Here is a 12,073-nt window from a genome sequence, read left to right as displayed (position 1 = left end):
TACACAAAGAACAATGACAAAGGCAAGCGACTGAGGCGGTTAGACAGAACACAATGTTCCCTTGGAGTTTGTTCATTTATCCTGGCGTGGAAACTCATTTATATAGTAATGTATATATCCTCATAAATTGCTTTAGTGAGAGACAAAGCTGACCGAAAGGTAGACGCAAGGGAGACTTGAATACAGCCTCTTTTGCATTTTACGTTTCAAAAGTCAACGCTAATCTATAATCTTTATATAAGATGTAAAAATTTCTTATTGTTTTTAAATCATGCCTTGAGGTTGCAAGAGCAAGCAATTGTGAGTGCCAAAGCCAAAGAAAGGAATTTATCCTTCCTTGGACAGGGACCGTTCCCAAGAGGTGGCTGCTAGATATAGGTTATCGTTTGTTACGTAACATTATGACACATGTGCAACTTCTTTGAACTGTTCCATTTTAACAAAATACCAACCACGAAGACAGCGTCCAGACAGGACGCGTTAAGACCCTTCTGTCCACTAAGCAGATAAGTCAAAACAAGAAAACTGTTCCACTTTCAAATAAGCTATTACATAACTGTTACATTCACATTAAAACTAGAATTAAATGTTTAATTATTGAATGTATTTTTATTTGAATTCTTTTCTTTAAAAAAAACAGGTGTTGCTCATACAATGGATTACAAAACACAATATTGGGTCTAATGAATGCCCAATTCATGTATTCAGCTAGCCAGCCACTTTGGTATACTTAAAAGTCGAGGTCCAATCCAAGTAAAATCAATTATAGTTCAACTATTCAACCAGTGAATCGGAAACAGATGAGTGTCATGCTGATGTATTGCCCTGATTTTTATATATGATTTACTTGGGCTTGGGTAAAGTATAATCAGTTTTAAAAGCACCTGATATTTCTATTTAAACGCTCTAATGAAACTTTTGCATGACTGCTTTTGTCAGCCAAACACATACCAGCGCATTGGACATTTGCATGCAGTTGTGTCATGAATGTTTCATGGGTACAAGTATTTAGCTCTGTCTGCCATAATACATAAATGGCACCTAAGCCTTTTATGGAAAGTACATTTTATTACACTGCGGGATCAAAGAGCTCTTATTTGAGATGGCTACATCCGTATCATGTAGAGCCACAACATTTTAAAGCAAGCCAGGGTAAGTACATAAATTCAAGAGCCAACTATGTCCTTTATAAACCTCAAAACACATTCAGCATTTGAAAATGTACTTAAACAGTGCCCTCCAGAGGACTTTTTGTCCTTTGTGTGGCATACCGAGAAGAATCCAACTGATGACAGCCGAGTTACATCAATTATTTTACAATGAAAATGATTTTTTCAAAGAATACATCTTGTGGAGGTATAGTAATCCCTAATCCTGTGGTATTTATGCAAACTGATGTGTTTAAGTCATTCACCTCAATAGCACCCACAGCTGTACATATGGTAGTCTGTTGAAACAGGTTCACTCAGTTTCTTTTCCCTGCAGGCCCAAGCACTTATTGCACCCATCACTGTCAGCATTATCATAGGATTATTCATACAAACTGACTTCACTGTTACAGTTGGAAATGACTACACGTACCCCCAATTTAGGGCAAATCAACATTTAATGCCCTGGGAGCCAGCAATGTTCATACTGTGCCCTGCCACTTCAGCTTGTCTTTGAACAGACTGATTAGCTACTGGATTCTTTTAATGGCTTTAAATATGTGGTTCCAACTGAGAACACCAATTACCACCTGAATATGTATAAATCTGAGCTCAAAGGAATGTTTGTTCTTGCTGCCTATCTAATCCAGAACAAATCTGCCCACCCCTTCCCCCCCACGCTACCGACTTCAGGCTGCGAGGCAGACCATAAATTTGAAATGAAGAATCATGTGCTCCTAAAAGGTTTCCAGAATGATCCACTGCACATAAAGGGTCGACCATTCACCTACTTTGTGATAAAAACATTTGAAAGATACGCATGATGAAATGGCATGTTGAACTTTGGCACTGGTAACAGAAAAACTGGCACCTGAAATAAGCAATGTAATTGGTTGACACAGAATCCAAAAGTCACGTCCTTTATGCACCAGTGAAAGTGATATTTTGATAACACACAAAAAAAAATGACTATTTACACACAGACATTTCCGTTGCTTCATGACCAGTGAAGCAAGATTTCGCAATTCAAGTTTTCTTCATGGGTTCAACCATGATAACAGACCTCAATCTTTGTGTGAAAGAAACCAAATGTTGTGGTCCAAGATTAACACACAGCATTTAAAACATTTAACTGTAAAAAAAGATTAACAGCTCCAAAGAATCAAAACATCACAATCTGAATCTGAAACTGTGATCCATAATGATATGATTTGCTGCTTCTTTTATCCGACAGTTAAGACGGACAGGCAAGTGCGTCCTTTTGCAGATTTCTTTCAAGAAAAATTCTCTTGCTGTACACATACAGTATGACCTCCACTATGCTGGTTTTAGCTGAAATCCGACTCACACATAAAAAACGTTTTAAGATAAGAGTCAAATCGTTCAGTAGTCCAAGTCACTGGTTCAAGCACGGGCCGAGACAGACGTCTGAGTCAGACTAGGGAGGGTTTCATCGGAAAGCGTTCCCCCGTTGCACCATGACTCGCCAGACACACGGGAGTTGTTCAGATGACGTCAGTGATATCTGCCTATCCTCTTTTCCTGGTTTGTTCTCCCGGTTCACTGTAGTGACTAACAGTGTGGAAAAACAGCCACGGATGGCATGTGTGTGCATTGCAGGATTGTTTTCACTATGCCCCAGCACTTCAGCACAAGTGCAGAGGGTGTCATAGTAAGATGAGTCTAATTTACAATTGGCAATTACAAAGTCTGAATAAGGGAGTAAAAAGCAAAAATAAAAACGTTAGACAAGACAATATGCAAATCATTGACAAAATGACCAAGCCCCTCCAGAGGTTCTCATATTCACGTTCCCCATAGGAAACATTTCCCATCATCACTGACTTGTAATTGGAGCCAGAAGTTCAGCTAGGGAGTGGAGTCCTTGTGTCCGGGGCAGGGATTCGGGGCAGGGGGGTCCAGGCATGCAGTTAACCACAGGCTGTGGGGTGAGAAAGTCTGGACACACAGTCACAGCTCCATAGGGTTACATTCTCCTCCACACCATAGCCATGTTTTTGTCACTCAAGGCCACCAGGTAACGCAGCTCAGGGTCCATGGCCACGCTGTTGATGGAAGGCCCTTCCACAGGGCCCTGTCCTTTCCTCACAGGGGACGGCCACTCCAAGACCTGCCACAACCAAGACAAGGCACAGCCTCAGCATGTCTGTGCTTCATGAGCCGGGAAAGTTGGCTTCAGGCGCATCTCTCAGCGACCTTTTCACTGCTAAGCTTTTAAAACTCAAAGTAAAGCGATATAGGGTGCCGTACCCCATTACAAGGCCTGTCTCCCACAGATTTAACCTTTCTGAAAAGTAACCATAGGCATAGTACCCTAAACTGGTAGACTGGAGAGTTGGTGAAAATAGCAGATAGCTAGTCCCAGAGAGGCTGTGGACTTGCAACAAACAATGTTGATCATTGCTACATATTACATGCTTTACATGCTAGTTAAGGTTTGCAAGCTAACTTTAGCAAAGTATCTACAACAACGATTACCAGACTAAACTTATTGTATTAATGCTATTATTGTGACACACCCACTCTTTGACATTTAAGCAAGCCAGAGAGAAAACAGTTTAGAAAAAAAAATCTATTATGAACACTGGCACTGTTGGGTATGACAAAAAAGTAGTAGTAGCTGCACTCTCAAGCAATGCCAATATTCCTGACATGCCATAGCCTTAGCTGCATTACTGCTTCCATAGAACTGTATTGGGCACATAAGCAAGACAGCCTGGGATGGCAAGAGTTTATCTTTATAGCCACCTCATTTTGCCTTGCAGATCTTGTTTCAATCAGGGAGGAAAAAGATTTTCTCCCCATCTTTTTGTGGTTTGTGGAACAAAAGGCAGAGCTTTTTAGCAAGACCAACTCTGCTAAATGATTGGCAATGAAAGGCAATCAAGGGGAAGCTTTTACCTCCCACAAGGGCACTAGAATTCTCAGAGGTGAATGTTCAATTAATCAAACTTCACTCTACGGACCCATACCTCTGTTGGAGAGATAGCGTCTCCTTTCTTGGCTCCAGATTCTAGAATGTCTGTGAGGTGATATGTCCACAGTCCCCCTTTCTCATCTCCACACACCACATAACCTTCACCTGTAGGGAGAACACGAGCATGCACGCACGCACGCGCACACACACACACCAGGGTTGGCCTGAGGAAACACTCTGGGGGGGAAATCCTGATCATGGCCCCAGTCACACCTGATGAATGTGAATGACGAACTAAAAAAATATGACAACTATTGTTTTATTATGGTCACACCAAAGAACAATGTGTCATTCAGTCAGTCAATCTACTGCTCTATTTCCACTGTCTTTTAGCACCACTTGATAGTAAGCCATTCCTGTTAAATGACAACTACCTAGCTACTATTACGTTTCCACAGAATTCCCCATTACCTCCAACAGGTCCCCATTTTTCAAGGTTTCATTGAAGAGAGGACCAGTTTTTGGTCATATAGCATATTTCCCTCCACTCTGAGGGATCTCATGTCTTCTGCTTTGAGAATTTGGCATCAGTTTTATTTTTTTGCAAATACAGCTATGACTGCTTGGCAACATTTTATCACCTCTGCCAAGGACATATTCCACTCACCAGGACAGGTGCTAAGAGACAGGTATGGCAAGTCAGTGCTGGACCATTGCAGCTCCGCTAGGATCACGGCAGACACCTCCTGCTTCTTGTTGGGGCGGGAGGCCCGGGTGCGGCTCCAGCTCCACAGGTAGATGGAACCCTGCATGTGGCTTTTGGACACTAAGGGAGAAAGAAAGGAGGAGGGGGGGGGGTCACAATCAGTGCTTTCCAGTGGCAACAGGTAGACTCACCTCAACTTAATAGAACGTGCATATGTTTACAGTCTAAAATATTTCTGTTCCAAAATACATAAAAATATTAGCTGACATTGTGGGATAAGCAGTTCAACTACAGGGCTTGTATCCAGAAGGCTGTGGGCTGGAATCCATGGATATACCATACCTTCAACCAAGGCTCTTAACCTGGGTTGGTTCAGCAATAGCCTAACTGTATAACTATGGATAGTATGTAATATGTAAGCTGTATAGGAAGGCCAGAATGAAAGCATCTGCTAGGAGAAAAACAATATAATAATGCTAATAATGACTTTTAAAAAGAGAAAGCACAGTATAGTTTTCTAAAGTAGGCATCAAAAAGTGCAGTGCACAACAACCAAAAACCAAAACAGACTCAGATACATGGCAGCTACACGTTTTGACTATCTGGGTTTTTTTTTGGTTCTTGTTCCATTCTTCTCTTTGGGTTACTGTGAAACTGATTCACTTGTCATATCATATTTAAGCCGTATCAAGCATGTCATTTTATATGCTTGCACAGTAATACTATTATTACTTGCTTGTTATTAAATCACTGTGCATGAGTCATACTGGGGGAGGGTGCTAACAGACAGATTGTGAGAGGGTCACTCACCCACAATATCATCAGTGAGGAACCCCAAGCCATCTATGGTGCGGTAATGGTTGTCCTCATCCTCTTTTTCATACACGGGAAACGTGATCTCCATCTCCGGTGTCCTGAGGAACACAGACGATTCACAAATCAGTGAGATGGTTGAAACACAACCAATACTTACACCTACTGCCAAACCAACTCTCCTTGCTGGTTGCCCTAGGATTTACCCCAACCTCCATATAAAACTGCCATTGTGGAGGAGATGCTGGAAAGAACACGTAATGAGGCAACAACAATCTCCTCTCTTTCACCTCTTGAGAGTGGTCTTGCTGAGCTGGGTGTTGAAACATAGCAGGCCCTTGTCACAAGCAACCAGCAGGTGCTGTGTCTCCCGGCTGGAGGGGGGCAGGCACAGGTGAAGGGGTGTGGACCTCGTCTCCAGGACCAGGAGCTGGCTGTTGGTGGGGCAGGTGAAAGGTTTAGGCAGAGTCAGACATAGGCTTTATGAGTTATTAGTTTACACCCAACAGAAAAGCATATCTAGAAGTGGAATTTTCCCTGACTCTCTCATGATGTTCATTATGAAAAAAACTAAAAAATCTCTTTCAAACCCCTACAAGCCAGGCTGTTCAGAACTAATGTACTAATGACTAATGTACAGGGTAGTACATGCTGTGGACAGACTTTAAATCTTTCTTTTGTAACTGATGGTGAAACTGTCAAAAAATATGGGAATAGTAAAAGACTTGAGAGTACCTTTTATTCTTTTATAATCAGTGGAATTTACCTTAAAACAATGGCCAAAAGCTGCTTCAGGGTCACTGAAAGGGAAACTAACCTGACTTTAAAATTGTAGTCACTGTCCACTCCGCCGATGTCCCACATCACAACTTTGTTGTCATACGCCCCAGCTAGGAAGAAGAGGTCAAAGTTAGTTGAGTGAGTTCAGTGTGTGATAGGGGAAAGGATGATGGCTTTGGGAAGGGACACTCACTGAAGAGAAAGCTCTGCTGGGAGGGGCTAAATTTCAAGGTGGAAATGGCCCGCCGGCTGGCCCGGAACTGTCCATACGCAATGTTGGCTCGTGGGTGGATGAGTTTCACCACCCCCTTCTTCCCTCCAGCAGCCAGAATACTGCACCATCGCATCCCACCCCCCTCTCGAGACATGGGGATAGAGGACCAGGCCAGAGAGAAGAACTCCTGAGAGAGGAGGGAGAGAAAGAGGTGAGGTTTACTGGGAAACACTGCCCCCTTACGAACATGAACATGAAAAAGGAACAGCAATGGAGACTGAGTATAGAGTAATGTCAAGAAAACAACATGTTTAACTGGAACTGTTAAATTATCATAAGAGAACATTTGTTTCACTTGCAGTTTATCCATTTCCCCTATATCAATTTTCCTTTTTTGCTTTTTAAATTCTCATTTCAGCATTACTCTTCCTCATTTTACAGTCACCTTCCTCATTTTCCCATTCATCATTTAGAAATTAATAGTCTTGGCATAAATTTCCCCCACAACAAAATGATCTGCGCCATTGCAAAATAATGTTTCCACTGCCATGTATGGGTTAGGACTGGCGATATATTTCACTGGAAGAAGCAGAAATCATACCAACCTCTCCGGAAACCTTGTATTTTTTGAGCACGTGTCCTGTCTCACAGTCAATTATGCAGACCGATTCCCCCCCACAGGTGGCGACGGTGCGAGACGTCTGGCCAGCTGGGTCTGTGGCAGGACGGAGAGGGACACGTGTGACACCCAAGAACAGCATGTCGACTCACAGCAGACAAACAAAAACCACAATCAGATCAGGAACAGCAAAACACAGGACTTCAAAAAAAGAACACCAATGACACCAACTAACAAAACAATGCTTTTTACTTTTTACAATATGTCTGTCATGACTAGTCCTTGCAATATGAGGCTGTGATGAATAGATATGCATGTAATCTGAAATTCGAAGGAGTAAAACCATCACGCATCACAAGAGGAAGGTACTCTGCAGCTAGCTAACCCGTGGTCATCCTTGGCACATGGGGAGTGCGGCTGCAGGCTGTAGGTCTGAAATGACTGTAATGCCACAGAGACCTGCTCTGGCTGTGTCACACGTGGGAGGACGGTGGCACTCACCATGGGCGTCCAGAGGGGGCTCGAAAGCGCAGGCCCACAGCTGCGTGCTGAAGTCATCGGGGCTGTCCTGCTTGCTGTGGCACTGCAACACATGGAGAGGGCGCAAACACACGGGGTCCTGGAAAAGCAGGAGAACACGCAAAGGGTGAACAGCCCTGTAGTGTTACATGTAATGGAGGAGACTGAAGCTGAAGGAACCATTACATTACTTCACATTGCATCATTTAGCAGACACTCTTACAAATAAGAACCAGAGGTGAAATTAATAGATATTAGTCAGTTTAGAGCTAAACACACTTGTGTTCAACAGGTTTATTAACCTGAAAATGTATCATCACTGGATATGAGACTCAAAACTGATATGAAGGGAAATTTCTGCACAGATAAGGGAAAAAATGTATATACTTTGGACTTTGAGCTGGTTATTTTCTGGGGTGTGCCATTCACTGCCTTCCTCTCATGGGGAGCGGCCTTGGTGGGTGTCCGTGTTTGTTTCCCAGAGGACGGGGCCTTGCTGGGTGTCCTGGTCTGTTTCTCCAGGGGAGGGACTTCTTTGAGAGTGTCCCTGAGACTCTTCCTCACACTCTCCGCTTTGGACTGTTTCCCATTGGGGCTGCCCACAGCCTGTCCTCCCTTCCTGGGGCTGCTGGGGTGCTGCTCCACCTTCACAGGGGTGCTGAGCTGTCGCGTTGATTTTCGGGGACTAGCTTCAGCAGGGGCTGTGCCAACCATTCTGGCCCTCTTCTGGGGGCTGCCGTTTGCTCGTCCGGCATCCGTGTCCGGGACTGCTCTCTTGGCAGAGGATCGTATGGCCTGCAGCAACAGCAGAGTGGGTTCATTTTCAAGGTTTCAGGCATAACATGCAAATCACACACAACAGGTTGGGACATGCCCATTAATGACACTGAAAAAAGATTGCCAATTTACAATTATCATTTAACATGTACACTAACAGAAGCTTGAAATTAACCGTTGGTTTCCTGCAAGAAGGGATCTGAAAATGCCCCTTGGGGAAATTTTTTTGTTGGCTGTTGTGAAGGAGAACCTTCACCACCTCTCCCTAGAGACCAAATGTTGACTGTGTGGTCATTTGTTGATTGTTCACATGTGTGTAATTTCTATGAGGAAGCAGCCTATTGGCTAACGAGTCACACCTGAGTAATTGGTGGATTAAATACTCGTGTGGCTGGAGAGCAGGAGGGAAGGCCCATTTTGTCCCTGCTTTTGGTTGGTGTAGGCTGGTTCCTTTCATTGTATCAATTATTCTCTTTTAACCTTCGCTCTTTTTGGCTCATTTATGGGAGTGTCAGCCAGCTTCTCAACAGCTGTACAAAGCAGACATCATGTCAATGGGTCTTACAAGACTGATTAGTAACTGTGTGGTATGTTCAATGGAACAAGTGTACTTTTCTCATTCCTCTGAAAAAAGCCCCTTCAAAGCATTGTGGTTGATAATATAGCAAAATGCTACGGAGTAAAGAGAGTGTGTGACACAGCCATGGCTGTTGTATGAGCTTACATTGTTCTTGGTATCTTCAGAATTTTCTAACATGTGCTCCTCTTCTCCTCTCCCAATCAGGGACTGCAGGTGCTTTTTTGCAATCGACTCCAACTGGGAAGCACAAGAAAACCAGGAAGCAATGGATGCAAAGAGGGGAAGCAAAAGGATGAGCCATTTTATAAAACTGACAGGAAGTGGCATGTAATAGTTTATGGTAAACCTTCAGTTTGATCTGCAAGTAAGGTATAAGCATTACAGGCAAATGACAATTAGCAGAAGAAGCATTTTGCTGAGCTTTTCATTCCAAACTTTGCAGTGAGTGGACTTGGCAGAATGAAAATGTAGTAGTAAGTTTATACGCATTATGACGGTACTCGCTGTGACAGCGTTTCCTACGACAACAAATATTGTGCAAGCATGACACTAATGACACAGGATCTACATTGCTACATGCCTAACCTGATGGACATGCTTTTTGTGAGTTGCTCTGGCTAAATGGATAAATTTGCACAAACAGAGCATTGTATTATTATTCTGGCACTAACAACAGCAGTATAATTCTACTACACTCTCCTCTTCAGCCCTGTAAATGATTGAATATGAAGTTAGGAGTCACTTACCCTCCATTTGGTGTAGTCACTAAGGGAATTGGGGCCATACTTGATCTGACTGCACGCTGCAGCAACAAACTCCTTCTCCACTTTCTTCAGTTTCTCTGGTGTTAGGGGATCCGGAAGGGTGAAGCTGCCCTCCCACAAAGCTACCACCTGAAGCACAACCACAGTGACACTCCATATGTAATCCCTTTACACACCAAACAGCTGCTCCCAACACACCAGGACACATTGTCAGAAACACACAAAAAAATCCAAGTCACAAATAATAAAGAGAATGGGGAAATTTTCTTAGATAGTCACAACTCAAGCCAAGCCTTGAATGACTTAATTTAACAGCCTTGAACCCATGTAACTGCTCTCAGTTCCATCCCTTTGTACTAACATGCCATGGAAGTGCAACAGCAATACAGGGGGTACATAAATACTAAATACTATGTAGACATTGGTATATAAGGAGACAACTGGGGGTGCACCTTAAGCACCCCCAAAGCACCGGGCCTGCCACAGTGCAGACCATCTGTGGTGCACAAGCAGCTCCATCTTTTCTCTGAAGGTGTGATTGCGGGACCCGTTTCCCTTTGTGTATTTAAATAACATTCGATATATATGTCAATAAGATGGTACTGTAAAATGTTAAAGAAGCAAAAATGTAACATTTTAATGTGTGAAAAAAGCCTCAATTTAACCCTTGAATGAGCCAAAGAGGAGAAAGAAAGGACGCATACCCGTTTCTGGAGATTCTCAGTGGCCACATAACGTATGTGGTTGGCTGAGGAGGTGATGACTTTGCCATTGAAAACCTTCAGGTTTGACAAGAGGAACATCACCTTGTATTCGTCACTGACCTGAAAGAAGCATGTATTAGAAAAATGCACCAGATGTTGATTACATTTTGTATAGTAAGGGGGGAATGTGAGCTGCAGGACAGTTGTTTACCAGGGTATTATACATCTAGTGAGCATTGCAGAAAGTGCTCTGGAGAGAAAGAATTCATTTAAATTTAATATGAGATCTTGAGAAAATGCGCAACAGAATGAATGGCCACAATGGGTGGAGACAGAGCTGGGCAGGGAGCACTGCCATGAACGAGTCCTCACCGGTGAGAGAGCGAGGGGAAGGGACACTTATGAGCAAGAGAGTCGTCACAGGTGAGAGCGAGTGATCGTTGTGAGTGAATGGGGCCTCACCGTGAGATAGACATTGTCGTCCAGACGCAAGTCCTCCAGGGCAGACAGAGGTTCCAGAGAGGTAACGTCCTCCATTTCATTGTCAGAGCAGTTGAGTATGCGCAGAGACGGTAGACACAAGCCTGGTGGCAGTTGCTGCAGCCGGTTCCCAGAGAGGTCAAGCTCTTCCAGGCTACGCAGCCGAGACAGCAGAGACACAGGCAGGTCTTTGCTGCTTAAACCCATGCGGGAGAGACTGCAGGGTGGAGCACACAAGAACACTCAAACAAAGAAGTATGGCACTACACACCCTACCCTGTCCATCTATGAGCAGGTAACGTACACTTCCATACACTGGTAAAGCAGGTACAGATAACAAGAAAGCCCAAAAAATAACACATTTAGCTTTGTAATGTAATGTATTACAGCACAAAGACACACGAATACAATTTCTTACAAACAAATAACATGTTCTGTCTCAAATCTATGGAGTTTACAGTCCTGGATATATTGCTTGCACACAAAAGTTTTATTTCAAATAATCTGATTTAAGAGAATTAACTCCCCGCTGTAATACTTACGTCAGCGTTCTTATGTCTTCCAGCCTTCTGGCTTTAGGGATGCCTTTTTCTAGCAGGAGTTTTTCTGTAATCTTTGCCATTGTTGATCTGGTGAAGAGTGAAGAGACAACTGAAAATCGCACAATTCGCTCTAGACAATATATAAAATGGGGGTTCCTTTAGTTCTGACGACAGAGGGCGTGACTTATTGGGTGTGTAACGATCAAGCTTTGGGGCAATGAGATGTGGCCCCATTCACACCCCTGCCAAGGGCATTGTTGATCGGAAAGTGGGACAATGCCACTACTTCAGACGAGCACATCTGAGGTGATAGACGTGCAATTTCACCTGATACCTGATGTGTTTTGTATGGGTGTGGGCGTTTTCTACCTAAAACTGTATCCGCGTTACTATCTTCTATGACTTGCTAGTTAGCCACTTAAACACTCGAACTAAAGATATTTATTTCTACTTTATGAAGCACATAGCAATAAAACTTCATCGACACGT

General features: G+C 43.3%; 1 protein-coding gene across 1 annotated transcript; it reads right to left on the bottom strand.

Moving 5' to 3' along the window:
- Positions 1 to 3,110: 3,110 nt before the first annotated feature.
- Positions 3,111 to 11,664, bottom strand: lrwd1 (leucine-rich repeats and WD repeat domain containing 1). Its single transcript, XM_036524005.1, has 15 exons — positions 11,585 to 11,664; positions 11,025 to 11,259; positions 10,563 to 10,682; positions 9,841 to 9,987; positions 9,239 to 9,331; positions 8,125 to 8,532; positions 7,720 to 7,837; positions 7,205 to 7,314; positions 6,579 to 6,786; positions 6,423 to 6,495; positions 5,896 to 6,039; positions 5,603 to 5,706; positions 4,754 to 4,912; positions 4,142 to 4,251; positions 3,111 to 3,279 (listed from the first exon to the last, which is right to left on the bottom strand). The coding sequence occupies exons 1-15, from the start codon at positions 11,662 to 11,664 to the stop codon at positions 3,136 to 3,138; spliced, it is 2,253 nt and encodes a 750-aa protein (XP_036379898.1). The 3' UTR covers positions 3,111 to 3,135.
- Positions 11,665 to 12,073: the final 409 nt, after the last annotated feature.

The sequence above is a fragment of the Megalops cyprinoides genome, chromosome 3, assembly GCF_013368585.1.
Source record: "Megalops cyprinoides isolate fMegCyp1 chromosome 3, fMegCyp1.pri, whole genome shotgun sequence".
Classification (NCBI taxonomy): Eukaryota; Metazoa; Chordata; class Actinopteri; order Elopiformes; family Megalopidae; genus Megalops; species Megalops cyprinoides.
Note: the sequence above shows the minus strand (reverse complement) of the source record. Positions and strands in the feature narration are given on the sequence as shown.

Excerpts from the sequence above, each read along its gene's own strand:
- lrwd1 (XM_036524005.1), bottom strand. The coding sequence starts at position 11,664 with ATGGCAAAGATTACAGAAAAACTCCTGCTAGAAAAAGGCATCCCTAAA. Across the intron at positions 8,533-9,238 it reads CTGAAGATACCAAGAACAAT|GCCATACGATCCTCTGCCAA; the intron begins GTAAGCTCATAC and ends CTGTTGCTGCAG. Across the intron at positions 6,787-7,204 it reads AATACAAGGTTTCCGGAGAG|GAGTTCTTCTCTCTGGCCTG; the intron begins GTTGGTATGATT and ends CTCCTCTCTCAG.